We start from the raw sequence: 27,990 nt of genomic DNA, 5'->3' as shown, positions 1-27,990 counted from the left end.
AAAATTCATTTTCTCTCGAATATAGCATATAAATATACTATATGTTACATATATATATGTGTTAAATAATAAATGTTATATAAATATACGGAGCATTGGCATCAGATGTTTTTATCAAGGTAACTTCCTCTTCGCAGTTTCCTCATGCACTCTAACAGGAAGAGTGGAGCGAGGGCCACATTTCCACACATTGCCGTCTTTATCGAGTATGCTCGCACTCGCTGTGATTTGATATTGTCCACCACTGATGCTACCACCAGCACTTGTCGAGCCGACTTGGTACGTTGCAGCCATAGATCCAGGACATCCCAAGGAAAGCAGGAATTCACAGGCGAAGAAATCGCGGTGAGGTATTACCGTTTGCTGCAGCTCGTTCATGTTGGAATCCTGCACACAAACATGTGTTCAATAACAGCGAACGAATTCGACAGAATTTCCCAAATTAACTCTCTCGAAACATTACAGTTGTAATGTATTGATTCATCTTACCTTTTGGTCGACATTTATCTTCGAGGGCGGCGTGGTCGAGATGGAGATGCACACGGCAGCGACGGAACGGAAGAGGGACGCTCGTCGGCCATGTCGCAACACTCCCTCGACTTTGAGCGCCAACTGACTACCCTGCGGAACAGACACAGGTTCGCCGAGGACACGTGGTTGAGGAGATACCGACAGCTTCACGCTAGTTGCCTGTAGGGCTTGGAAATAGTAACGTGGCATTGGCAATCGCATCGTTCCGCCGGCCAGCAGAGTAGTTTGCGATATCAAGCAGTTAATTCTCGTGTGACTAACTGCACCGACTTTACCCTCGGTCATCGTAAAGCTCGGCGATAAACGACATAACTCGACGCAACACCGAGCCAGTTGTCGCATCTCCACGGTCTCGCCGAAATTGAAGATCTTATCCTCCTGCAGATACATAGCTGATACGCCAGGCCCGCCACAAACTCGTTCCACGCTAATCGCCATTAATCGGCATATTTCTTGCAACCTGCACGTTGTGAATCAAGGCAATATGTTTTGTACTCAATAAACGACGCTCGATTGAGATATATTCTGAAAGGATACGCCCGGATGTTCGCCAACGATCCCGGATCGGCGTCGAAAGCTGACTGGTATAACTTCTGGTAGTTCTCTGCGCAAGTTTTCAAATCTTGCGCGGACTTTCTCAACTGAAAGAAGCGAAAAACGCAACTCATAACTTGTCACATGATTTAATCGCGCAAATTATTACCTGATACGTGACACGCCCGTATCTCTGAAGCTCATCCTTTGTGGCGTCGACAACCGTGACAGCTATAGCGGGTGGTGGCGCAGTGCACAAAGATCTAAAAACAGAATCTTTACAGCAGCTGTAACATTTTCTTTTAATCATATACTATACTATACTGTCACTTACATACACGAGTGTAATAGCTGTGCTATCGTCTGCAAGAATTCGCAGCGTAATTTGGAATATTCGCTCGCAAACTGTAAACTTCGTAACGGAGTGCTGGCAGCTTTGAGAGACGCGCAAGCGCTCGCGTAGCGCGATATTGCTCCGTTTAGTCTCTCCACGATCTTCATCTTACTCACAGTTTGTGGGTCTTCGACTTTCTCTCTTTATGTGGATATTATCGTGTAGAAAATATAAAGATACATAAGATAATGTAGTCAGAAATATATACAGGTGAAAGAAATAATATACGTACGTGAGGAAGCACTCTGCTTTCGTAACTAATTCTAAGCCAGACAGCCAAAAGTGTAGTTGCTCCGACGCTACAGCTTCCTTCAAACTTTTGAATATTTCAGTGGCGATAGCATGATGGCCATATCTGGCGGCGCTACGCGCGATTCGATATTTGGCCCAGTCGTCCACGTTTTTCACGATGTTGTCGACTGCCTCCAAGCACTCTATATTCCACTCGAATCCTCCAGCCATCATTTGAAACAGTAATGTACACAGCATTACCTTAAATTATAATTATAATTTTATTTATGATTAGCTTTATAAAGATAAAACTACTCACTAAGGTATTACTTTTTCCTGAATAAAGAAGACAAATCATTATATATATTACGAAAGAATCATTTACCTTGGTATGAACGTGCGAGGTCTGTTTGAGTTTTATCAAGATATCAGGTAGAAGTGGGAGCAGTGCATTTTGTCCCACGCTACCAATAGCACCTAAAGCTTCACATAGGACAACCGTTTGCTTCTCGTTCTGGTTATTTTCCGAACTGGCATTGATGAGAGTAGAACCGATAGCGTCTACGAACACGGAGCAGTGCTCAAGGTGTGACTGACACAGTTTTACTGTCGAACGTAAGCACGCTTTCAGTTGATGCAAGTGCTTTTCGTCCAAAGCTAGTAATACAATCAGAGATTCGAGGCAGGAAATTACATCTTGTATGCCATGAACAGGCAATCCTTCTTCATAACTGTTAATATAATAAGTTTTATCAAATATTTACTTTCTGTATAGAAGAACTATATTTTGTGTATACATACCAATAACAAGCAACACGAGTAAGTACAGTAACCGCTTTTACTGCGACAAATGGATCTGGTGAGTAACAAGCATTTACGCATAATTGCAACAAGGGACTGTTTTCATCCATATTTGCGTCACACGTTACAACATTCTGGCTAAGTACCTGCATCAGAGAAATTTAATATGTATGTGTACATATGTGTGTGTGTGTGTGTGAAAATTGTGTAAAATTATTTCAGCTAAAAATGATTTATATAAATTTATACAGACCTCAATTACATCTAGAGTACGAATAAGAAGATCTGTATTTCTAGTACCATCTTGTAAGAGTGTCGTAGTACTCTCTGAATAATTAAATATCGATTAAATATTGATTAATACCATTTGCACAGATATTAAGTGTATAAAATATAAGTGATATATAAGTGTATATAACATTCACCAATAAGATTGTTAAGAGCACCCTGCGGCCAAAGATGCGCTCCTCTTCTCGCTAAACTATGTAGAAGATGCAGAGCGTGACGCTTGATTGACAGCCTTGGATCATCTTGTAAATAGCGTAACAATAGCTCAACTTGCTGTGGAACATCTATTAGTGTCGCAGAAGCAAGTGTACTTAATGCACTCAGAGTAACCTTGACAAAATCAGCTGCTGGATAACTCGCAAGTAACTCCATACATAATTCATTTACCTTCAATAAAATATAATTATAAGAATCTGATTTTGTGTATGAGAAGCATTAAATTTTTATTGAGAAAAGGAAACATTACCATTGATGCTGTGAAAGTATCGTGATGCATATATTGCAAAATGGGTATAAGCTGTAATTTCATGGAGGCAGGTGTGACCTGACCTCTGATCATGTCAGAAATTTTACTACACATAGACACAGCGAACAATTTCGATTGTGCTGCAAACATTTGAGCAGCATATATAGCAGCTTCCACTTCAACAGAATCATGGGAATCTAATGATCTTCTTATACTATGATGTACCTAGTGAAATAATAATTCCATTAGCTTTCAAAAGTTACAGATTGCATGCCGCAGAATTAAATATTTAAATAGTAGTACCTGTTGTCTCTCAGGAATAATACCAGCTACACTACCCAATGTACGCAGAGTCAGAGCTCTGGCAACTGGATCATTAGAGTGTATAACACTATAGATACGTCTGACAAACTCGTCTACATTTAAGATCTTATCTAGATGCTTTTCACTCTGCTGACATACCCTCAGAACCCATACTCGTAGAAAATTACTTCCTGTACGAAATACTTCCGCCAATTTCAACAGGGAGGAGTTTATTAATATTGGAAAAGGATATTTCTCAAATAGTCTAGGAAAACGTACTATAGCCTCACATTGTTCCCCAGTTTTTGCAGAACGTAAGCCTGAAATATATTGATGAATTTTATCTAACTTATATTTTTACATGAATATCTAGATATGTATAAATATATATTTATGAGTTAATATATAATTTATCAAGTGCTATAGGTTAGAAAGTCAAAAATATAAACCAACCTTTATCAAGCTCTATAAGCGCCGTATTCGCATCTTGTTCGGGTTCCCCGAGACCAGTATCGTTAAATGCATTCATTCTCATTCCAATCATTTTGTACGACGCAAATTTTATATGCAAAATATTCAAAGAAACGTACCGTTATTTAAGGTATATCGGTGCACGAGTAACCTATTTGATATGCATTGTGTATAACGTTATTCGAAACCTTTCTTCCTTAATGCGCAAGTCCGCGTTAAACCTAAAGACAAATTTATCAAAATAATAACTTTTTAAAGAGATGTGCACAGAAAAATCATTTCATTCGTACTTACTGAGTCGTCGACTTGAATTATTCAAAATCACGATTAACTCCTAACCTCTCATTCAGTCGCATTGTTTAAAAATAAGATTTTCTCAATTAATTATTGAGTCGTACTATCAGTAAACGAAGGTCCGTTTGATCTGCTATTAAGTCGTATTATTTGAAAATAAAGAATTTTCGCTGAAAAATAAAAGGTGGTGAACCAACCGTTGAGTCGTACTACTTAAAAGTACGAGTACGTTGAAGTTATTCTTGAGCTGTACTACGACCTTTATTTTTCGGGACAGTGGCGGCTCATAGCGGAAACTTTGACTAAATTTTGGAACATTTGGAACGATTGTGGACAGCCTGATGCTATTTGTACGTAATGTAAAAATAAAACATGATGTTGATAAGTCATTTTTTTATATTCATGGTCCATGAAAATTAATACGGCTACATTGATTACTGTATTTCCTTTTATTTTCATTTGGACTTTTGTATTCACAAGAAGCTATGCTTTTGCGTGTCTATCTCGCGGGTTCTATCAATGTCCTAATGCAGCTAAAAAAGAACAAACCTAGTGTGACATCTTTCGTTCTTCTCTTGCAGCAATTCTGGAAAGTTCACGACTGTCGACAGTACAGTTGACAATCAAGCTTCGACAAGTGTGATAGAAAGATCGTTGCTTCCGCGGAGGCAAAAGAAGAAATTTGCGCCTTTTGTGTGTCATATTCACCGGTGAAAAGTCGTTTAGCTGACGAACAACAGTGAACGAGAAAAGCGGTGATTAACCGTGCGATTAACGAATAACGATTGTTTTAGAATATTGAACGATGGTGGATTACAGCAAATGGAAGAGCATTGAGGTAAGAATACTATTCGCTTCCCGGTTCCGACACATTTATGGAATATTTTAGGCTCGAGATTAAATCTTCTTGGCAGTGTATGATTCATTTGCCGGTGATATGTTACGGCACGTATAACTATAAATGGAACATTAATTACTAAGTTTCAGGCTTCAGTTACATGAATAAAAACAAATACAACGAAGCAATATTCTGATATATTGCTGCATATTCCAACAATTACACCATCGGACATTTATTTTCTTGATTAGAAATCGAATCGTTTCTTACAATATAAATCAAATTTTACATTGTCCTATTTACAAATCATAATTCTGTATCTTTTTTTCTAGATCTCAGATGACGAAGATGATACACACCCAAATATCGATACGCCGTCACTATTCAGATGGCGGCATCAGGCACGAATTGAAAGAATGGAAGAACGTAAGAAGGAACATGAAGAGCATGAGAGAAAAAAAGCAGAGTATGAACAAAGCATTATCTTGAGAAATGGCTTTTCCTTGAAGCTAAGTTAAATTCTTATCTAATACCATCACTTGTTATTTCAGAACATTAAAGAAGTTAAAGGATACAAAAGAAAAACTGGCTAGATTAGAGAACGAACAGAAGGACTCGGCTGATTTGACTACATTGAAGAAAGTTCTCCAGGACCTTGAGGAGGAAGAAAAGAAGATTAGAGAGAAGGAGGATGAAATGGAGAAGAAGGAGAGATTGACACCGTGGAATGTAGATACCATTGGTCAAGATGGCTTTACAAAAACTGTGATAAATAAGAAGCCTCCTAGAAAAGACAACGATTCTGGTTTATCTGATGAAGAAAAGGAGAAACGAATGAAGCAGTTCGTCAAGGAAAATGAGAAGAAGCTCAAGGAGTTCGGCATGCTGAGGAAATATGACGATAGTAAGAAATTTCTGTTGGACAATCCACATTTGGTGTGTGAGAATACTGCCAACTATTTGGTCATCTGGTGCATCAATTTGGAGATGGAAGAAGTGAGTAGTTTTAACTGAGTTTCTGCTATCAATAGTCGATTTTACATTGCAATATTCGCTACTAACACTTTTAGAAACACGACCTGATGGAACATGTGGCACATCAATGTATATGCATGCAATATATATTGGAACTGTCCAAGCAATTAGAAGTTGACCCACGGGCATGCGTCGGCTCCTTCTTCAGTCGTATTCTAATTGCCGAAGTGGAGTACAAGAACTCCTTTGAAGACGAGCTGCGAGCATTTAAGGAGAGAATACGTAAGAGAGCAGCGGAGAAAATAGCTGATGCTGTTCGTGAGGCAGAGGAGGAGGAAAGAAATGCTCGTTTAGGTCCTGGTGGACTGGATCCCATGGAGGTATTCGAAAGCCTTCCAGAGGTAAACGAAATTTGACTTGCAAGATAAAAAACCGATATTAGAGAATTGTGTTCTATACATATGTGTTCATTTCAGTCCCTACAAAAGTGCTTTGAGACGCAGGATATTCCTCTGCTGCAACAAACAATAGCCGCGATGCCGGAGGAGGAAGCGACATATCACATGAAGCGATGTGTCGACAGTGGTCTGTGGGTTCCCGACGCGAAAGCTAAAGAAAAGGAGGAGCAGAATGCCGCGAAGGGAACGCCAGATCCAGAATAATGACGCATTTCTCTTCGATCTCATCGTACGTAGGATACTCAGTGAAAATCAGTATCTCATTTACACGAGTATTCTTTGCATAAAACCAAGACGGATACGTTGAAATAAAGTCGTTATGAGTGGGAAACACACTGGTAATATATGATTATTATCTCCATCAGCCGCTCTCGTCGCTGTTATAAAATTTTTACCGCGCGTTACCTCGCAATACACTCTGTTAACTTAAACTTAATTAGTTTATAAGATTAAGTTGACTTTTTCACACATAACAATCACTTGGAACACATAAGAAGAGTAACGACGCAAACGAACCGAGTGGATCAAGTAACAAGTGTTAAAACACTATATAATCTTCATTCTTTGTGTATAACTTGTGTTATTCCTCGAATTGCCTTCCTATATATATATGTGTACATATACTGTTAATCATGTCAACAATTATTTCAATATTTTACATCCACTCGTATGTAGTACATAGTATTGTATATTAATTGAAAACGACACCGTTATGTAAATAAAAATGATTCTATATCTGAAAGTGTCTAATGTTGAAATCATAATGTATTAATTGTCTCAAGAGCTGCTTCAGTTCTCAAGCTACAGCATTTCATGCTAATTTTATATACATCTTCGTAAATATCTTGCATTTGTAAAGACTAAGTTACACAGGATAAATATTCTGTTCATTTAGCAGAGTTTGATAAGTAAGACGTAGTATGTCCCGTTCGTGCTTGTCACTTTAATCAATTCATTAAAAGATATATAGATATCGTTGTGTGTATTGTGAATAGTACATGAAAATTATGCATGAATATTTTCAATATGAACATGAACACAGTATCATCACTGACAAGGTAAGAATAAAAACTGATAGTTTTAAACAAATCTTTTCTGTTATATTGGTTCATCACGTTCATTATGTTGTAGAATATCGTTCTGTCAGAGCAATACACTGGTGCACTATCAGAAAGGAGTATAGACGTCATGTACCTAAAAGTGCTATATATAAAAAAATATAAAAGAGTCAGTAGAAGGAAAAAGTGCAAAATTGATCTCAAGTTTCAGTATGTAGTCTGATGAAAGCTTACAGCTGGCGGTCTTTACTTTTATTTCGTCGGTACTTGTGTCTCATTGAAACACTGTTTCTAGTATCTTTAAACAGGGACTGAATATTGAAATGATTTCGCTACATGAAAAAAAAATTCGTTTTAAATCAAGAATAGATATTCTCATATAAAAACAAGAATATTATAATTTCTTAGAAGATTTTTAGTCTTGAATTGAGTTCAAGTAATGCTTGCATCAATATAAATTCAATCAAATCAAGACTAAAAGTTTCTTAAGAAGATTATGGTATTCTTGCTTATATATGAGAATATCTATTCTTGATTTAAGACTCATTTTTTCCATGTAGTTATGTTATAATAGTATATACCTGTTATAATAGTATATTATGTAGTAATAGTATATAATAGTATATACGGTATTTTAAAATACTGAGGAGTATTATAAAAATTTTAGTATAGTATTGTGTGTGTGGGGAGAGAGGGAATATCCCGTTATCTTTAAATTTTGTATTATATCGGTAAAATACCAACATTTACGAATTTCGATACAATATCAATATTATACCGATATTACTACTACACTAATGCTGTAAATATTAAATCAAATAAATTCATAATATAATCATAATATATAGTTTAAACAGAAGAACTTAAAAAGGAAATAACACGCATAAATTAGGAACATTCTTGATAGTAATACCAGTATAATATCGCTATCGTACCGAAATCTAGTATTATACAAAATATGATAACGGTATTGGACGTTCAATATCGTACATACTGAAATTTCCATAATACCGCTATTTACACAAATCGTTGTTGGATAATATCGAAAAATATCAAAAAATACCTGTATGAAAATGGTATTTTTTAAACCTTCGTTTCAATTCCCGTATTTAAAAATATCCGCCATTAGAGTCGATCTCGAAGCGCACGATCGAGCTCTCGACCGGAAACTGGGGGAAGCTCGTACGTGGCGCTGAGCGGCTCGTCCTTTTCCGGTGCGGCGTGCCACTGGTGCCAGGGTAATATTCTTCGTCTTTCATTCTCGTCGCAATACACTAGTTTCAGCATCTGTCGAAGGGCTAGTTGGCTTTCCAACGTGACGGGCTATGCGTGCCGTTCAAGCGGTGTCGTTATCCCGGCGCTACAACACGTCGGTCGATCCGAAATTTTCATTTGAACGCGGTTGAGTCGCGTAGACGCGCCCGTTACACGATGGAAAAGCTATCTGGCCGCTTCGCCCTTGTCAGTTTCTCATATATCGCTACTACTCGGTTTTGCATGGCGACGTCGTTCTTAGCGTTCTGAAGTACTACGCATTCCGATCGATCACGTCGTCGTGATGGTTGTGTGTTGTTACTTCGCGTAAGCGAAATGTGTGTTAAACACGAGTTCCTGAGAGCGAGAGAGCCCCCGAAAACGTTTAATTATGTCCTACGGTATGTATCAGCCGTTCACGTTTACATACGTCACGAGGCAGCGTCACGTTCCGATCGAAAGCTTTCCTTGTTTCCGACGCTGAAACCACGACGAAAAAAAAAAATCAATATCGCGTGACTCCGACCGGAATCCGTATTCCAGCCCGACGATACTACCGTTGATATATAGCTCCGATTGGACGTATATAGCGCATTTTCTCATGCTCGAAGCTACTTCCTTTTGCTTTGTTCATCTCACTTTCTCTCGGCCGTGCGTGAAAGTTCTCGAAAAAGAAAAAAAGGGGGAGGGGAGAAAACGAGATTTTACAAGGTCATGAAATTTTCTCGAACGGTCGCTCACGCCATTTTCTACGGCTTTGCCGTAATGCGCACAAAAGACAACATTCGTTCGAAAATGCGCCGCGCATTCTGGGTAAAATACGACGCCACGACCACTCAAAATGGCTGTCTAACGAGCGATTTCCGTTACGCGGCCGTTTCCGACGGACGGCGGTGAGGGATCGTCGTGCTAGGCCGAATCGGACTCGCGCGATCGCTATTTCACGTGCGAAAATCGCTCCGCATGATTTCCGGACCTCTGAAAATCCATTTGTCGTTTTCGTCGCAGAATTTCACGTCGCGAAAGTATCTCGCGTGAAGTACGCCTCAATTCCGGCGTGCGCGCGCACTCGCACAGGATAGGACGTGGCATGAGGAAGGGAGGGCGAGATGGCGCCCGCGTTGCATGCTGGGACTTGGGCGAGAGGGGGGACGGAGTGCGTACGGGAACGTCGAAGGAGCTAGTCTATTCACAAAATGGCGGACGAACTCGGGATTGCGAGCATATAGTGCGTGTGCCTCGATAGTTTTTCCCGATGTCGCGTTTTCGTACGCGGGTAAACCTTTGATACCGCGCAAACACGTACACCTCGGACACCTCTATCGTTGAATTGGCGGCACACCGCGGGCGGAAATCGTGAGAACGAAAGATATCGTTGCGACGCGTACATGAGCACAATGCAGGTGAGTGGCTTGTCGATATCGGAGAGGTGCGAGTGAAATTTTACCGCGATTTCACGGATTTTCCTGGCGATCTCTCGTTATTCGCGACCTCGCACGGCGTGTTTTAACGCGCGTTAAACGCGAGCACGTGTTTCGCGGCCTCGGGTGTTGTTTGGAATAGGGAATAATCGGGCTGTCGCGCGCCTTTCCACCTACCGATGACAGGCAAAAATGCCAAAAAAATTCGGAAAAACCCCGTTAGCCCGACCGCGGAGGGTTTGTACGCGTAGGGCGGGGTCCCGCGGACCCTCCAGACTCAGGAACTTGTGCCTCTTGCACCGCGATTTTCCACGACTTTACACACTTTTCCAGCCTCTCCAATAACCTATAAGTTTGTTTACGTCGATTCAACGTGACATTTATCACAGAAAATATCGTAGAACCACCCTGATTTTCGTCGCGAACGGCTCCTCACACTTCCCTCCAACCTGGTGTCATGCTTATTCGAAAATCGAAAATATACCCATTTTTGCAAATTAAGCTTGAATATCGGGAGATACATTCTCATCTGGTCATCAGGAACGTGCGAGACGATTCTCACGGTGGATATCCACGATTTTAGGACATTCCCAACATGCAAATGTTCAAAATATTCCTGTGCTTATGTTCTTTGAAAGCTCTTTATGGGAATTTCCATAGTAATTTCACAATTTAGTGTGAGACTTTTGGTATGGGTCTGTTGAGAAGCTGTCAATGACCTTGGTACAACCTACAGAGTGTCATTCTATGTGTATCATTCAGAATCTTGTCAATCATAGATTTTTGCTGCATCTGTCTCATGATAATGAGAATCATACTGTATCATGACACTTGCAAGGAATGCTTTATACCATGAGCAAAACACAAAACTACTGCATAATGCTGCATTTTATTCAGTCTCAAAACATATTTGTCTTAGTATATCACGAGGATAACATTAAAAGCAAATGTATACTTTTAATTGTCAGCTTTTTGGTGAGGAAATATAACTTTTCAGATAGTGACAAAGCTAGTTATGATATTCGTTGGGAGGATTGAGCAGAAATTTTAAGCGATATGCTTGTTATATGCCTCAGCTGTTGTACACACACAAAATGTGTGTGTAGAAATTACTGTGGCTTTTAAAGGGGTGCCGCATAAATATATCTATAATAACTGTTGGCGAATTTAATCAATCCGACTGTACTCATTCACATTCTGCTTATCTTAATCAATATTCAGCATATAAACTATCACTCGCAAGCTATCACTATATATTGGTAGTAAAGGTGCTCAACAAATTAATAGGGATTAACTTTTTCTTGCGAATCAATTATGCAATCACATAATATACATAAAATGTTACTGCAACAATATATAATTTTATACAAAATAGGCTCATTTTTACGCTTCTTTGTCATGTATATTTAATGGTGATTTACAATGTCAGCAGTATTATAGCTTGCAGTATTGGTTTTCTTTAATGTTTAATCACACACTACTGTCTAGTGATGTGTAGGTTGAAATTGAGTATCTATTGGAAACTTCTGTTGCAGAGAATTGAGCAATACATTCATTTAATGTACTTTCAAGAGTCAAACTCTTTGCTTTGATGAAATCAGTTTGATTTCATGCAAAGGGAAGAATTTTCTTCTGTTTATATCTTTAGTGTAATTTTTATATCACAATTCATTGTAGTTATGTGATAAATATTACAAATTGAGTATGATAAAGTGCTTACAGTAGCAAGATGCAAATATTTTAAAAGATACACCTTTAGAATCATAAAGTTAATGTGCACTAATAGCAAACATTAATTTATCTTTTATATATTCAAGAACCAAGAGTAGAATATACACATAAATATATATAGTATGTATCTACTGTTACAAATCGATATATATACATATATATATATATATATATGAATGTACTAATCTGATACATTTTACACACATTTGATATATATACTTAAAATATACGGGTATGAAATAATGTTACATATATTTAAAATATGTAGGCATTTCATATATGTGTGTATAACATAGATTATACACATATATATCGCTGGCTGGAAAATGTACTTATTTAAAATACCTAATAAATGTATAAACTTGCAACGTCATACTCTATTATTCATTTTCGATACCTGAACTTTTATCGAACTCCTAGGCTGTAAGAACATATATTACTTATGTCTTTAAATCTGTTTCTTTCATGCAAATAACATTAAAAGCGTTTTACAGTTTCGGTATTTGCGCCAGTATTTTGGGGAATGCATGCTCGAATTGGAAGGACCTCCGTCTGCGTTTTAGTTTGCTGGATACTAGAACGTGAACGTGAATGGATATTTTCCTTTGTTAAGCATGAAATTAAACGTGTTTCGATACGTAATATATATTGAATCGCATCGAATACATTATTTTCTCATGACACTAGTATGTAAGTCAAGAAATTATTGTACAATTGTAAGGCGATTACGATTATTTAACGAAGTTGCTTGGGAAATTGGTATTGCATTTGCAAGAACACAAAATGGCGGATGACCGCCACAAAATGGTGGGCGAATTCGTGTACTGTTCGTCGACATTTTGCGTCCGGGCTAACGGAAGAAACACGAGAATATAGGTTCGGTTGGGAACTTGATGCTTCTGCTGGTCGTCGCAGTCTATATTTCCGTTTCGAAAAAAAAGATTTTTCTGAAATGAAAAGCGAAAAAGAAATTATGCGATTGGCGATCACATCCAACGACAATATTATTCCAAACAACACACGATGAACGATATATCTTTTAGAGAAATAAAAAAAACCGTAATTATATGTTGCCGGTCTGATTAACTTGCAGAAGTCATTAGAGTCCGAGTCCGGTAAGGAATCCGGGTCGGATTCCGAGAATGAGAGTAAAAGCGATAGCTCTTCTTCCGGGAGTAATAGCGGTTCAGCATCAGGCTCGGAAAGGTAAGTTCGGTTGAACACGTTCGGTACCCTGAAAGTCACGAGACCTGATACACGAACTTGTATCGGCACGTATTTGTATCTACTCGAAAAGCAAACGAGTAATTAGAGAATCGTTTCTCAGTCATTTAGACTTTCTTTTATATTTTCAAAAGCGCGCAATAACGATTAGACTTGATCGATCGTTATTAAGCTTTTGGATAGATTGATATCTCTTTGATTGATGGATACGTTCTAACGTGGGAATATGGTTACATAATACATTGTGGATGGACGAGACGGGAAGACAAAAGGATTGAATACAAGTGCATATCAGGTCCTCTGATGTGTAAGGGTTTATTAGGATTAGCGCCACTCACAAACTGGCTACCTGTGTATTGCTATAGCTTCATATAGCACTAACGTTGTCTTAACAATTTTGCTAACTTTATGTATTACTGAGTATTTTTTGTGAACGCACACAATCCTCTTATACGTTATACTCGTCATATAATGTTCGCTTTCTTGTACTCGAAAATTATTTCTTCAATATTAGATAAGCTGTAATATCTTTTCATAGCATTAGGCTATACCTTCAACTCGTATTCTACTATCGATGGTATGAATCTCGATGTAGATATTACAAAATTAGATTGAGACATTTGTTGGAAACAGCATCTTGAAATATCTCTTGTATCGTGAAAAATACTAAATAGTCTTGACGTTTATATTCATTGCACTGATAATTTTTATCTTTTAACATATTACACGATGCACAGTTTTCTTTTATTATTCAGTAGCAACTGAGCATTTAATTCAATTTACAGATGTACCATTTAATTAACAGTTACATTTTTATTTTTTTTTTCTATTTATAATACGTTAGACAAATTTTTTTAATTATTTAAAAAATGTTTATTCGACATTAACAGTAACAAAAATTAAATAGAATTATGTTCTTAAATAAATAAATATATATATATATATATATTTATAGATAGCAAAGCAAGCCTGTAGTAATAATCAGAAATGATTTTTAATAAATGCTGAAGTTTCCTGCCCGTAAATATATATATATGTATATATATATATATACTCCTATTTTTATATGATTACGTTATCAGCATCGATAGTCGTTTCATATAAGTACGGTTCAAGGTGCTGTCTTCGTATATTATCTGTTCAAACATAATTAGTGAAATGTGAAACATTACTCGGCTGCTTAACGCAGTGACTCTAGCTCTTCGAGCAGTTCCTGTTCCGGGTCAGGCTCTGATTCAGAAAAGTCAGAGAAGTCGGATGCACCTGCACACAGTGATAGCTTCCAGAGCAAAAGCTCAAATCACAGCACAGAGACAAAGGTTAGGGTTAAACATGGTCGCGAGTGGGACGAGAATCCTGACATATATGGCATCAGGAGGTCCAGGCGTTCAAGGAAAAAGCCGGAAAGGCTCTCCACGAGCCACGGGAGCGACAGTGATAGTCGCAAGAAACACAAGACTAAGGGGTAAGTAAAATCGGGAGAATCTCTCGGCTCGATGATGGTGATGGTAATAATAATAATAATGATAATGATTATTATTATGATGGTCGTTGTAGCTTGGCTGAGCGAATTACTGCAATTACTGTTATACGAGGTCACGAAAGTATGAAAGATTACGATGGCGGCACCAATGAAAAGTATATTGTAACGTCTCAAGAGAGTTATTATCCTTGTTTCTTCACGCACGGATTTTTTTTATCGGTTGAACTAGAAAAACGACATGTTAATTACCGAGAGGTACGTGGACTATAGAACCACGATATTGTTTGGAGGTATACTGAAGACGAGATAGTATCGAGGAACTATTGTGATTAAAAATGTTCAAGACGGATATTACAATATGTTTTATCGGTGCCGTCGATATTTATGTTGTATGCACTATCGACGTGCGAAGCGACATTAAAAGCTGGTTTGGAGATAGCGGCAAGCTCATGATTTCTATCGGCTAATATAAAATAGTTTACGATTAATTTATACTTTGAACTTTGACTTTTTATCATTCATATTACAGGATATGTATTTTGCTATAATTTAGCTCTTTTATACTTATCACAGTAGTAAGATGTGACGATTTCACGAATGGTCTTTATTCGTTTTTGCTAGTTTTTGCTTGCTCTTTGTTATTATGACTTTTATGCAGCTATAAAAATGTAAATGGATAGATTTACAAATAACGGTCGTCAGCTCAGGTTAATGACGATATCAGGGTTATTATATTATCTTGTACAATTACGTTATCTTGTACAATTTAATTATTATATTATCTTGTACAATTACGTTATCTTGTACAATTTAACTTTTATTATCCAACAATGGAACAGATATGTTAATGAATTTATCGAGAGATTTATAAATATATAATAAACATTGTCCTATAAACAATGTTCTTGATCAAATCATTTAGCTTCTGTTGTATGTTTTATAAAGTTTTACATGTATAACATTATCCGAAAGGCATGGTACATTTACATATGTACTTCTTTGAGAAATTAACAAATATTTATAAATGTATGTCTTTTATCTTGTGCACTAATTAGATTTCATTCTTGTTTCGCACATGTCGGCTTATTACACTTTTCTATTTTTATTTCACAATGCGCTCCTTTACATTCTACGTTATCTTGAATTGTTTGTTGAAAATTTAACAGACGCAGATTTTATGTGTTATGAGTAGGCGATGTATACAATTTTTGAAATTGTTTCAGTTTTATTTTCCATAAATTAGTTTTAGTTAAATTACACTAAATAACAGTTATAAATGATAAGCAGTAAACATTTTTCAGCTTCATCTTTTTATTTATTTTTATTTTTTATAATATAATTATCATTTCTTTAGTATTGTATCATTACATCATTTCTTTTGCATGAGTATAAACAGATTATACATTAAAAAAAAAATTCCTGGAAGAAATGTCCGAAAACAGCCATTTAGTTCAAATTTTATAAATAGGTCTTTTAGATAAAGAATAAATACTTCAATAGGATTTTTGGCGATTCGAGATGCAAGCCACCTTTTTAAACATTTTCTCGAATTTTCATTTTTTTGTTTTTGTATTTCTTATAAACTACCAACTGAATAATGTAAACAATATCATAAATGTAGAAAAAAAAATGGTCGCAACTTATCAAAAACATGAAATATATTTATTATATGTATAAAAGTCCCAAACACACATCGAACTCGGAAATCCAGAAGGTAAGTATTATGTTTAACGGAGCAACAAGATACATTTGTGACCTTGACATGTGTTGTCAAGGTCATCATCCTGAATAACACTCAAAAGGTTTATGCTATTGCTCACTTTATTAAAAAGTTATTAACACAAGAAGTTTGAATTGTTTTGATTATTGACGCTTAAATCTTTTATCTTATTAAATTAATGAATTTATTTTATATTAAAATAAGATTATGAGAATATTAGCAAAGGCTCCCATTCTTAAAATTTAGGAGGCGAAGTTATTTCATCTCCATGAGTCTCGCTTCCTCATCGACACTCTAATTGTGAACTTATCCCAAAGGACCTGGAATTTTCGGAATTTTACAATTTTCATATTACAAAAGAAGCTGCAATGAGAAATGGGGGCTTCGCCTCTCAGAATCCTCGATCTGGGGATTGAGAAGGCAAAGTTATACACATACCATTTTTTGTATATATAATGTCGCAAATTACCTTCTCGTTAAACTTTATTTGTTAATGACTTTTCAATAAACAATAAATAACGGCTAATACTTTTGAATAATACTCCGAATTATGATTTTTACATTTTATGTTAAGGTTAAAATCATTGCAAGAAAATACATTAATGTGTACAAAAGAATATTAAATTTGGAAAGAATATTAGAAAAAATATTTATCTTTTACTAAAAATTGTTTTGGGATATTATTTTTTATTTAAAAGAAGCCTATTTATAAAATTTGAGCCAAATCTGAACATGGCCGTTTTCAGAAGAATAGATAATTTCTGTGTTAAAATAATATGTATAAAAATAATATAAAAATTTTCAAAAATATGAATGATGATATTTCGATTAAATTTATTCTTCTAAGAAATAAATTACAATTTTATCGGTATAAGTATGTGAGGTATAATAAGGACAGTTGCATATGTACGTATTGCTGATTTTACTTTTCAGTGTGCACACTTCTTGGAATTCTTCTTCGGAATCAGATTCTGACGAGAATGATAACGTTAATAATATTCGAAGGCCTCCAACTCTCTGTAAAGCTGTAAACAGTAAATCTCTAAACAGTAAATCTCTACACAGTAAATCTTTAAACAGAACTTCGCTGTTGAGAGTGAAAGAGAATATCAAGTTACGAAAGAAGCCTATTTCTGAATCTTCGGAATCTTCCTTTGACAGCGATGACAATAGGAGGTATAATGTCTGAAAAAAAAAAGTTTTGAAAAGCGTGTAAAATAATTTATAAATTAGGCTTAGCGATGTTAACATTAAATTCTCGATCACTAGACAAGTCACCAGAAGGACAGGTACAGCTGTCAGTTACAAAGAACAAAGCGAAGAAGGGACCGATAGCGAAGATCTGGTTGAAGTTGAAGAATCTAATGCTGCATCTACAGAACCTGACAATGCGGAAACAATTGAGCGAATTTTGGGGCAGAGGAGAGGCAAGAAAGGAGGTAGGATCAGGACACAATGCTGTCAAACAAGATAAAATAACTGGAACAGTAAGTGTATATCTGTTTTATAATAATTTCTTACAGTTACCGGCAACATAACGACAATCTATGCTGTCGAGGACAACGGCGATCCTAATCCACAGGATCTGAGCGATGTAGAAACTGAAATACAGTATTTGATTAAATGGAAAGGCTGGGGTCATATACACAACACATGGGAATCGGAGGAATCATTGAAAGCACAAAAGGTATGATTGAAATTTTTCGCAGATACTTGATGAGACCCTCCTTAACACATTTACTGCGGCTGTCGATACATTGTCGGCACGAGAAAGCCGTTAACTATTCCTTTCCTGAATATCGACACTGTGTTGAACCTGATTTTTTTCTACGAAAAAATTCAAAATTAGATAAAATATAATATAAAATATTTAAACCAATGTATTGTAGGAGACTTTTTAACAAATAAAATGTTTAGCATCAGTTAACTATTTTTTGTCATGGGCGCCGCAATGAATGTGTTAATTGTAATAAATTGTAATAAATGTTCACGACTTTTATGCTTATCAGGTCAAAGGATTGAAGAAATTGGACAATTTTATTAAACGCGAACGAGATATCAAGCAATGGAGAGAAAGCGCTGGTCCAGAGGATATAGATTACTATGAGTGTCAATTAGAGCTTCAACAAGATCTCTTGAAGAGTTACAACAATGTCGAGCGGATTATTGGTATTGACATGTCTTGAGTCGAGAAATAAATATCTTAATTACATTGTTCAACAATAAAAATAATCGATAATTTCGAGTTTTAATATTACATGCATATTTAGAAAGTGAAGTCGTCACATATATATGTGTGTGCGTGTGTATATTTCAGCTGAGTACGAGAAACCAGACTCTGATTATCCCGATTATTTGTGCAAATGGGAAAGTCTGCCATATATCGAAGCTACGTGGGAAGATGGAGCTTTGATAATAAAAAAGTGGCCAGAGAAGATCACAGAGTTTCGTGACAGGGAGGATTCCAAAAAGACTCCGAGCAAACATTGTAAAGTCCTCAAATCTAGACCCAAGTTTCATCAATTGAAAGGACAACCAGACTACATGGGCAAAGGGAAGGATTTAGTATTGAGAGATTATCAGATGGACGGACTTAATTGGATGATTCATTCTTGGTGCAAGGAGAACAGGTAAGTTCTCGTATGAAGAACGACGATATTCGACGTCATTTTTTTCCCATTTAATTATACATATCTTTCTGCAGCGTTATATTAGCTGATGAGATGGGTCTGGGGAAGACGATCCAAACGATATGCTTCCTTTACTATCTATTTCACACCCAACAACTTTATGGGCCATTCTTACTAGTAGTTCCATTGTCAACGATGACTTCCTGGCAAAGAGAGATGTCTCAGTGGGCACCCGATATGAATTTTGTTACTTACTTGGGTGATGTCTCTTCCCGTAATGTTGTAAGTATCATGCCTCGTCACTTCGTACTATTTGATGCGCTAAAACACTTCAGATGGATCTGTACCGTGTAAATTCCTTTGTGACTTTTTCTTTTAGATCAGAGAACACGAATGGTGCTACAGTTCGAAGAGGCTAAAGTTTAACGCTATACTTACCACATATGAAATAGTACTTAAAGACAAAACATTTCTGGGTGCCTTAAACTGGGCAGTGCTGTTGGTGGATGAAGCTCATCGATTGAAGAATGACGATTCTCTTCTGTATAAAGCACTTGCTGAATTTAACACCAATCATCGTCTGTTGATTACCGGTACTCCATTGCAAAACAGCTTGAAGGAATTATGGGCCTTATTGCACTTCATCATGCCTATGAAGTTAGTTCCCATATCATACTTGTATTTCCATTAAAATTTTCATATTTTTATCGAATATATTTTTATATATAATTCTCTTTAGCATATATGTTGGGTACACGTGGAGATTTCTTTCTAAAGATAGATTATTTTTTTTATATTTTCTACTCTGACATTTACATTCATCGTATCGTTTCGCATACAGATTCAACTCGTGGGAAGATTTTGAGAAGGAACACGAGAATGCTGCCCAGAAAGGATACTCTAAGCTACATAAACAGCTGGAGCCATTTATTTTGCGCCGAGTTAAGAAAGACGTCGAGAAATCCTTGCCCGCTAAGGTCGAACAAATCCTACGAGTGGAGATGACATCCTTGCAGAAGCAGTATTACAAGTGGATACTGACCAAAAATTACAGCGCGTTGCGAAAAGGCACGAAGGGATCTACCATGTCATTCTTGAACATTGTCATCGAATTGAAGAAGTGTTGCAATCATGCCTTTCTTACGAAACCTAATGAGTCCGAGAAGAGAGATGGTAACGAGGATTACTTGCAGCAAGTGATCCGTGGCTCTGGCAAATTAGTGCTTCTGGACAAGCTATTGGTGAGATTGCGCGAAAAGGGGCACCGGGTTCTGATATTCAGCCAAATGGTCAGAATGTTGGACATCATCGGCGAATATCTGCAAAAGAAGCATTTCCCATTCCAAAGACTGGACGGAAGCATAAAAGGCGAATTGAGGAAGCAGGCGTTGGATCATTTCAATGCGGAAGGCTCGACGGACTTCTGTTTTTTGCTGTCAACGCGCGCCGGTGGTCTCGGTATCAATCTCGCCACCGCGGACACCGTCATCATCTTTGATTCAGATTGGAATCCTCAAAACGACTTGCAAGCGCAAGCTCGAGCGCATCGAATAGGACAAAAGAATCAGGTAGGCTTGCAATTGTCATATGATGTTCATTTACGTCGCCGAACAAGTGCCGTCTTCCGACAAACTTCACACTCTGTTTATCATTTCGTTGTAGGTTAATATTTATCGGCTAGTTACCAAGAACTCGGTCGAGGAGGAGATCGTGGAGCGCGCGAAGCAGAAGATGGTCCTTGACCATTTAGTGATACAAAGAATGGACACAACTGGACGAACAGTGTTGGATAAGAAAAACGCGGGGACCAATAGCAATCCGTTTAGCAAAGAGGATCTAAATGCCATTTTGAAATTCGGCGCGGAGGACCTGTTTAAAGACGAAGAGGATGGAGACGAAGAGCCAACCGTGAGTTTATTAGCATATCTTATATCCTTGAACAAGTATTTTCGCAAGTTGCTTATAATTATATACATGGAAGTTGTCTTAGTATTTATGATGTATGTGTGTAAACGTTTCCTGTAATTACTGTATTTTAGTGTGATATCGACGAAATATTAAAAAGGGCCGAAACAAGAGATGAAGGACCAGCGACAGTTGGCGATGAATTATTGTCTGCTTTTAAAGTTGCTAGTTTCGCTGCATTTGAAGAAGAATCCGAACCCATCAATCAGCCGAATGATAACGACGACGAAAGTAAGGATTGGGTAAGTGTGTAACGTACATATGGCGATTAATCCAAAGTTTCCTTTGTGTTATCAGGATTGCTACAAACTTGGAAAACTGGGAAAGGTCGTGTAAATATAAAATGTCAGGGAAAATCTGGAAAGTCAGGGAAAGATGTATAAAAATCTGGGATTTTGAACTTTGCTCACAATTTTCTTAAATGCTCTCAACTGAATTCTTTTTTCCAATACTCCTTTATTTTTTATTGGCTTGAATTTGCACATTCAGAATTATATTATTAAATTTTTAAGTTTGTGTTGCTCTTTTAATAATATAACCTTTCCTGCAACCCCTGCTTCTAAACGTTCAAGTTTAAGTTCAAGGTTGCTCGTGGAGAATTCTCTACTGTCGTCTGGAAAACACAGAAAAGTCAAGGAGTTTCAAAATTCCTTTTCTGCGGCAATCCCGTGTTACGTTAAAACTTATCTAATGTTATATAATAAAATGTGATTAATTATCCGTGGATTGTAGGCGGTGATCATTCCGGAAAACTTCCGCAAGAAAGTAGAGGAGGAGGAGAAATCCAAAGAAATGGAGGATCTTTACCTGCCACCGAGAAGCCGGAAGACCCTTCAGCAAATCAACGAAAGCGGTACGTGCATTCTGTCCAGTCATCGAGTTTAAATATATTCTATTAACAAAATGTTGCAATTTGCTTTTCGCGAAGTATGACTTATACGAGCAAACGGATGTTATTTTCTGTAAAGGGAAAAGCAAAAAGCGCAAGAAGCAGGATGACAGTGAGGATGGCGACGAGTCTGGTAGCGACGCGGATGGCAGCGATGACGAAAGGCCGGCGAAGAAGAGAGGCAGGCCGAGGGTCACACCGCGTGAGAACATCAAAAGCTTTACCGATGCTGAGGTACGGAGAGTCTCGATTTTACGCGAAACCGTTCTACACATATCTGTGTGCGTCTAATGATTCTATAATAACGCGTCTCTCGGCAGATACGAAGATTCGTCAAGAGTTACAAGAAGTTCCCGGCGCCTCTGAAGCGATTAGACGACATCGCGGCCGATGCCGAGTTGCAGGAGAAACCTATGTCGGAATTGCGTTTCCTGGGCGAACAACTGAAGTCGAGATGCGACGCCTGTTTGGCGGAGTTCGAGAATACCGCGAAAGAAAACAAGGTCGGTGAGGAAGAAGGCAAAGGACCTGGTCGCAAGAGAGGACGCGGTCCCACCTTTAAAATGGGCGGTGTCATGGTAAACGCGAAGTCATTCTCAGCCGCAGTTAAAGAACTCGAGCCCCTGGAACAAGCTCTGCCAGCTGATCCTGAGCAGCGTGCCAATTGGTACATTGATTTCAAGTAAGTTTCTAATTCACAACATGTTATGATACCGAGATATAAATCACTGTCAAGATTCAAGTGTCGAGCGCAGAATTGAAATACCTTAATGCTTTATTCGTTATTTCCAGGCTGAAACCGGCGAATTTCGACTGCGAGTGGACTTGCGAGGACGATTCTCGACTGCTGAGGGGCATATTTCAACATGGCATGGGTTCGTGGGAAGCAATCAAAATGGACACCAGCCTGAAACTCGGAGATAAGATTCTTTTTAACGGCAGTAAAGTACAGTTGAAGCGCATCAACACGCGCGCGGAATACCTGCTGAAAGTTTTGAAGAAGCAAATCGACGTCAAGTTAGGAGTGGTGAGATTATCTCAATTTAGTATGGTCTTGTTAAGCCTTTTTTGTTTTACTTCAACAAGTTTAGACACTGATTGTACATAATGCCTTTTTTACATCCTTCTATCCTTCTTCATACTTTCTCAGTTTTAACTTTAGATTGATTTGTTTCAGACACGAGCGAGGAAGCCGAGGAAGCCCAAAGAGATGAAAATAATGACCAAAGAGATCGTGGAAGACAATGACTCTTCTGGTGACGAGAATAAAAAACCGAAACCCAAAGTTGACAAGGTATGTCCTGAATGCGAGAACAAGCAACGCATCACATTTTATGAATGAATTAATGTGAAATATACGCACTTGCATTTCGTATTTTACTGCTTACAGCCGACAGTCAGGAAAGAGGACGAGGTTGTCGCCTCAAAGAAAGAGACCGAAAAAGATGCCGATGATTTGTCCGAGGAAAAGAAGAAAGACAAGAAGATTAAGAAGGACAAGAAAGAGAACAAGAAGACAAAGAAGAATAAACAACCAGCAGGTCCAATGCATTTTACGGCGAATAACGAACCAAGGGCTCTCGATGTACTTGGAGATTTGGATCCTTCGATATTCAATGAGGTTAGTATCATTTCTTTTACGCATTTGTGCATTTTTTTTTTACACAGCGAAGCCTGCAGTCCGCACCCATTTGTGATGGGTGTAGTGAGATCTAGATCCGGTCTTACTGACTCCGGTTAAGTTAATTGGTCGATTAAATTTACGCAGCATTTTTAGTGTATCATTAGATATTATTAGATCCAACACGAGAGCAAGCGCCGTGTACCGCAGTCTTCAATCTACGTAAAATGTGCATGATGTTCGAAATGAGAAATCATTTGATAATGATAAAACGTGTTTCATTTCGTCATATAGTGTAAGGAGAAAATGAGGCCAGTAAAGAAAGCATTGAAGGCCTTGGACAGACCGGACGAGTCCTTGAGTCCGCAGGACCAAGTCGCTCATACGCGCCATTGTCTCTTGCAAATCGGGAATCAGATCAACACGTGTCTCGCGGAATACCGAGATCCTGAGCAGATCAAAGAGTGGCGAAGTAATCTCTGGTACTTCGTTTCCAAGTTCACCGAGTTCGACGCGAAGAAGCTTTACAAGCTGTACAAGCACGCGATGAAGAAGAACACCGACAGCAACGGCGGTGTCTCTTCCAGCCCCGACAAAAAGGAGGATTCCAATGTCCCTAAGGTTGGTTATCTTTGCTTATATCGTTTATCGTTATAACACATCGATATCGATGTAATATTGTTTGTATAAGAGTTGTCGGTAAACAGTTGATAATCGATTCTTTTCTGTCCGGCAGAAACACAATGAGAAGCCTCACGACAAACATATCGAGAAACAGCAGGCGGACGTTGGTAGTAAAGATAGAATAGGCAAACGTAAGATCGACGATGTCGAGGAGAATTCGAATAGCAGTACCTTAAGTAAGAAACATCTCTCGGCTATTTCTGCTGTCGGTAATATCAGCAATACGTCCGCGGTTACTATCGGTGCTATTACGATTACTCCTATCACGTCGACGCCGAATTCCACATCGGGCACGACCAATAGCGCAGAAACGTCGAGACATAAGGATCAAAAAGAGTCGAAGCACAAAGACATGAAGAGGGACCGAGAACGAGATAGAGAACGGGATAGAGGACACAATGACAGAAGTATAGATAGGATAAGGGGCGGTAAAGACGACAGAATTGGAAGGGATAGCGGAGGGTATGGCATTGGACATTACAGCGGCAGTAGGGAGGACGATCACTGGCTGTCGAGAGACGGAAGAGACATGAGAGATAACAGGTATATAATAATAATAGTGAAGATATAAATATATCCATACAGAATTTTTTCCCGTTCAACACGTTTACTGCCACGTTGATTTTCATTAATCGTACAAACCGATGATTAAGTTACTAAATACAGTAAATAAATACAATTCAGAATACATAGAAGAGATATATGTATATTTCTTCGTTTCATTAGCTCTTTATTGATCGTACAACCTATTTTACAGATGCAATTGATATTTTATACGTTTTATATGCGATTTAACATAAGAAACACGATATCATAATATCGATCACCGGTGATTAAACATGTTAATTTCGTATATAATTTATACAACATATTGCTTATTCAATACTAGACCTGTTCCTTTTAGCTGAACTAGCTGCACTGGAATTTCGTTTTTTTTTTTTCTCAATATTACGTCATATGCTTGTTTCACTCTAAGCGAAAAGTATAACCTAGTTCAGCTAAAAAGAGAGGATCTCTGATGAGTGTTGCTGTCGCTTAATTTTATCGTCATTATCATTCGACAGATTCGGCGATCACAAGCGCGATCGCTTCGACTCATACGGGCGAATGTCCGGCGGTTATCACCGAGACCGAGACAGGGAACGAGATCGCAGTATGCACATGAACGACAAGAGGAAGTACGTTTACAATAATGCATACACCGACGATTGGCCTTACGCTGAACGATTCGTCTCACGAGAGGATTCCTTCAGTGATTATTACAGGTATCCGTCGGGACCACCGAGTTACGGATACGGTCCTGGTGGTTACGGTGGTGGCAGTGGCGGTGGTTATCCTGCCGCGGACATCGCCTCGAGTCACTTCAGGGGACGTGGCTACCCGAGTGACAGTTATTCCGGCGATTGGCGGCAGAACAAAGATTACAGAAGAGACTACGACAGGAGACCACCACCGCCGAACGCCAACTCCTAGTGCTCCTTCCTCGCCTCCATTATCTCGGACGAGTACCGCAAGGCAATTGTGATACCGCCACACTCTTGTACATAGTCTTCTACGTATGAATGCGAGTCGTGAGATGCACCGAATTGTTGAAGTGGTGTTTTTTTTTCCTGCGTGATTGTTGCACCGCTTGTATTTATATGTAAAGAAAGAAATCAATTCCAATCCAAATTTATTCACATTTACATTTATTAATAAATTAATCATATACAAAGCTCTCAGATCATTTCGTACATTAATATGTACGAATAAAGTCACGACGACGATAGCGTGAATCGCGAGAAGTCGGTGAGATAAAGAGAGAGTTTCCGTGGAAAATTACACGGACGACAACTAAATTACGCATAAGGGAACAGGCTCTTCGTGTTCTTAGCTCGCATTGAAGGGACGATCTAAAATTGGTTATAGAAAATTGCCGATCCGCTTGATCTGGGATCCAATCGTGTGTATATATCAGAGAAGTGCACAAAATTCCGTGAACTGAACCATTTTTATCGTCAGAAGTTGGTTTCATTTATCCGAATTAAATTTGATGAATGCAATTATATAATGAAATTAATTTAACAAATATGTTCGAGCTAAATTTTGTGCGTACGCCTGTGTATTTTATATCACTGCGTATATCAATTTTTTTTTTTACTATACCCATTACGTGATTAATATATTTGTTAAGTAACATCTTCCGAAATCATACATATTTTGCATTTTCGATATATAATTATATACAGAGATGTATGTGTTTAGTTCAGATACATAACTAGTTTAGACGCATAAATCTCCTCGAACTCCGAACATAATACCTTGACTCCATAATATGCAAGTCTGATGATGGCAAATTGTCTGATTTTGTTATTAACATAATTCAAAGTCCGACCGGTTTGCAATAGATACAACAAATGGACAGGTTTCATTATAGGACGATGTCTGTAAAATTGTACAAACTGTATTAACGAATATACACTCGTATTAAATTTTCTATAAAGATATTGAAATATTAGTCGTGCGAAAAACCCGTAGATGTACGCAAGGCGTCTGCCCTCTGGTTTAAGTATTTTTAAGGTCAATGCGCGTCCTTGTTAGTTTTTACTTCGACATTTTACAAATAGAAAATTTCATTACAAAAGAATCCACTACTCCGTCGTAAAAAAAAATATCTGTTCATTCGATTAACAAATCGAAGCAATCATAATTTTCACACAAATTCCTTCAAAATCATTTCGAATAGTAAATACTCCCATTCCTACTTTCTTTCCTTTTTGAGAAAAAATTTGTTTAGAAAATTCATGTGAAATCTAAATACGGTTTTCGTTTTCCATTTCCACGTGTACCGTATTCAGTAGCGTGGCTTGAATTGAAAGTCGCGGCAGGTAACATGTTAAATATTTATTTTCCTCCCTTTCTTTTTTCGAAAAAAAAATTTTAATTTGATAATTTATATACTTATTAAAACCTATATTTTTTGTCATTACATTACGTTACAAACATCACTTTATTTTTTTTTAACGACGTATGAACTTTTCATACAAAATTTTACGCATTTATCGCTTTTAAGTCGTGAGTTTTATCAAACGGATATATCTAAGTACAATCTACGTTTGACTTGAACCAGAACAAGAAAGCATTATCAACGCCTTGCGTACGATATTTCCCATGAAGTTTCTGAGATTGATTGTCAAATCAATCTCTCGCGTCCGTCAGCGAAGTACCAGCAACACTTGATATATTATTCGTTAATCACCGGATATATTTCGTGTGCAAATCAAAAAAGAAGTACAGTTTAAGACGTAACTTTTTCTCATAGTGCTTCTCTCTCTCTGACGTTTGTGATTTAAGGAGAACATCAGTAAAGAATGCTATTTTTGCGTTTATTATCTTACTGTATCGTATATATGATAGTTTTGTATTTTACATTGAAATCAATGTAACATAGTGTAAATAATAATGTAAGATTGATAGAATTATACTCCGTTTGTAACGAACTGACGAAACATTGAGATAGCATTGCGTTTTCTTTACTTCGCGCTCCAAGTGTAAAGAGGTTTTTGCTATCTCAGTCTTACCTTGTTAGAAGTAAAAAAAAAGTGCAAAGTCGAACAGATTTTAAGTGAATTTTCTAAGCAAGTTTTTCTTCGAAGNAAATAATTTTGAAGGAATTTGTGTGTAGAGATAATTATGATGCTTGCTTCAATTAACAATGGGCAATTGATAATTTTTTTCTTTCACAAT

At 37.6% G+C, this 27,990-nt stretch overlaps 3 protein-coding genes across 7 annotated transcripts; 2 read left to right on the top strand and 1 right to left on the bottom strand.

Moving 5' to 3' along the window:
* Window positions 1–17: 17 nt before the first annotated feature.
* Window positions 18–4,935, bottom strand: LOC106742782 (integrator complex subunit 7). Of its 3 annotated transcripts, XM_014616046.1 has the most exons (15): window positions 4,863–4,935; window positions 4,314–4,483; window positions 4,002–4,240; window positions 3,549–3,868; window positions 3,246–3,470; window positions 2,917–3,166; window positions 2,745–2,818; window positions 2,492–2,637; window positions 2,076–2,421; window positions 1,692–1,951; window positions 1,400–1,600; window positions 1,235–1,328; window positions 1,069–1,172; window positions 490–991; window positions 115–387 (listed from the first exon to the last, which is right to left on the bottom strand). In XM_014616046.1, the coding sequence occupies exons 3-15, from the start codon at window positions 4,090–4,092 to the stop codon at window positions 115–117; spliced, it is 2,886 nt and encodes a 961-aa protein (XP_014471532.1). In that variant the 5' UTR covers window positions 4,093–4,240; window positions 4,314–4,483; window positions 4,863–4,935. The 3 variants fall into 3 exon arrangements, with proteins under 3 accessions (XP_014471533.1, XP_014471532.1, XP_014471531.1); XM_014616045.1 differs by lacking the exon at window positions 4,863–4,935 and having other exon boundaries at window positions 4,314–4,534; XM_014616047.1 differs by lacking the exons at window positions 4,314–4,483; window positions 4,863–4,935 and having other exon boundaries at window positions 18–387; window positions 4,002–4,092.
* Window positions 4,904–6,919, top strand: LOC106742783 (hsp90 co-chaperone Cdc37). The gene is made up of 5 exons (XM_014616048.1): window positions 4,904–5,151; window positions 5,484–5,617; window positions 5,703–6,147; window positions 6,222–6,527; window positions 6,603–6,919. Exons 1-5 carry the CDS (start codon window positions 5,119–5,121, stop codon window positions 6,786–6,788), a joined length of 1,104 nt encoding a protein of 367 aa, XP_014471534.1. The 5' UTR covers window positions 4,904–5,118; the 3' UTR covers window positions 6,789–6,919.
* Window positions 6,920–8,836: 1,917 nt separating this feature from the next.
* On the top strand, window positions 8,837–26,750 carry LOC106742749 (chromodomain-helicase-DNA-binding protein 1). 3 transcript variants are annotated; one of them, XM_014615980.1, is made up of 23 exons: window positions 8,837–10,299; window positions 13,142–13,254; window positions 14,462–14,737; window positions 17,409–17,651; window positions 17,745–17,914; window positions 17,999–18,162; window positions 18,485–18,644; window positions 18,793–19,105; window positions 19,180–19,387; window positions 19,485–19,762; window positions 19,947–20,673; window positions 20,768–21,013; window positions 21,145–21,312; window positions 21,803–21,923; window positions 22,039–22,193; window positions 22,280–22,641; window positions 22,752–22,986; window positions 23,137–23,253; window positions 23,350–23,580; window positions 23,875–24,201; window positions 24,317–24,807; window positions 25,329–25,442; window positions 25,518–26,750. In XM_014615980.1, the coding sequence occupies exons 1-23, from the start codon at window positions 10,285–10,287 to the stop codon at window positions 25,735–25,737; spliced, it is 5,454 nt and encodes a 1,817-aa protein (XP_014471466.1). In that variant the 5' UTR covers window positions 8,837–10,284; the 3' UTR covers window positions 25,738–26,750. The 3 variants fall into 3 exon arrangements, with proteins under 3 accessions (XP_014471466.1, XP_014471465.1, XP_014471467.1); XM_014615979.1 differs by having other exon boundaries at window positions 25,329–26,750; XM_014615981.1 differs by lacking the exon at window positions 14,462–14,737 and having other exon boundaries at window positions 25,329–25,737.
* Window positions 26,751–27,990: the final 1,240 nt, after the last annotated feature.

The sequence above is a fragment of the Dinoponera quadriceps genome, unplaced genomic scaffold (assembly GCF_001313825.1).
Source record: "Dinoponera quadriceps isolate SergipeBrazil2010 unplaced genomic scaffold, ASM131382v1 scaffold589, whole genome shotgun sequence".
Classification (NCBI taxonomy): Eukaryota; Metazoa; Arthropoda; class Insecta; order Hymenoptera; family Formicidae; genus Dinoponera; species Dinoponera quadriceps.
The sequence above is the reverse complement of the archived record's forward strand: the minus strand, read 5'-3'. Positions and strand labels throughout refer to the sequence as shown.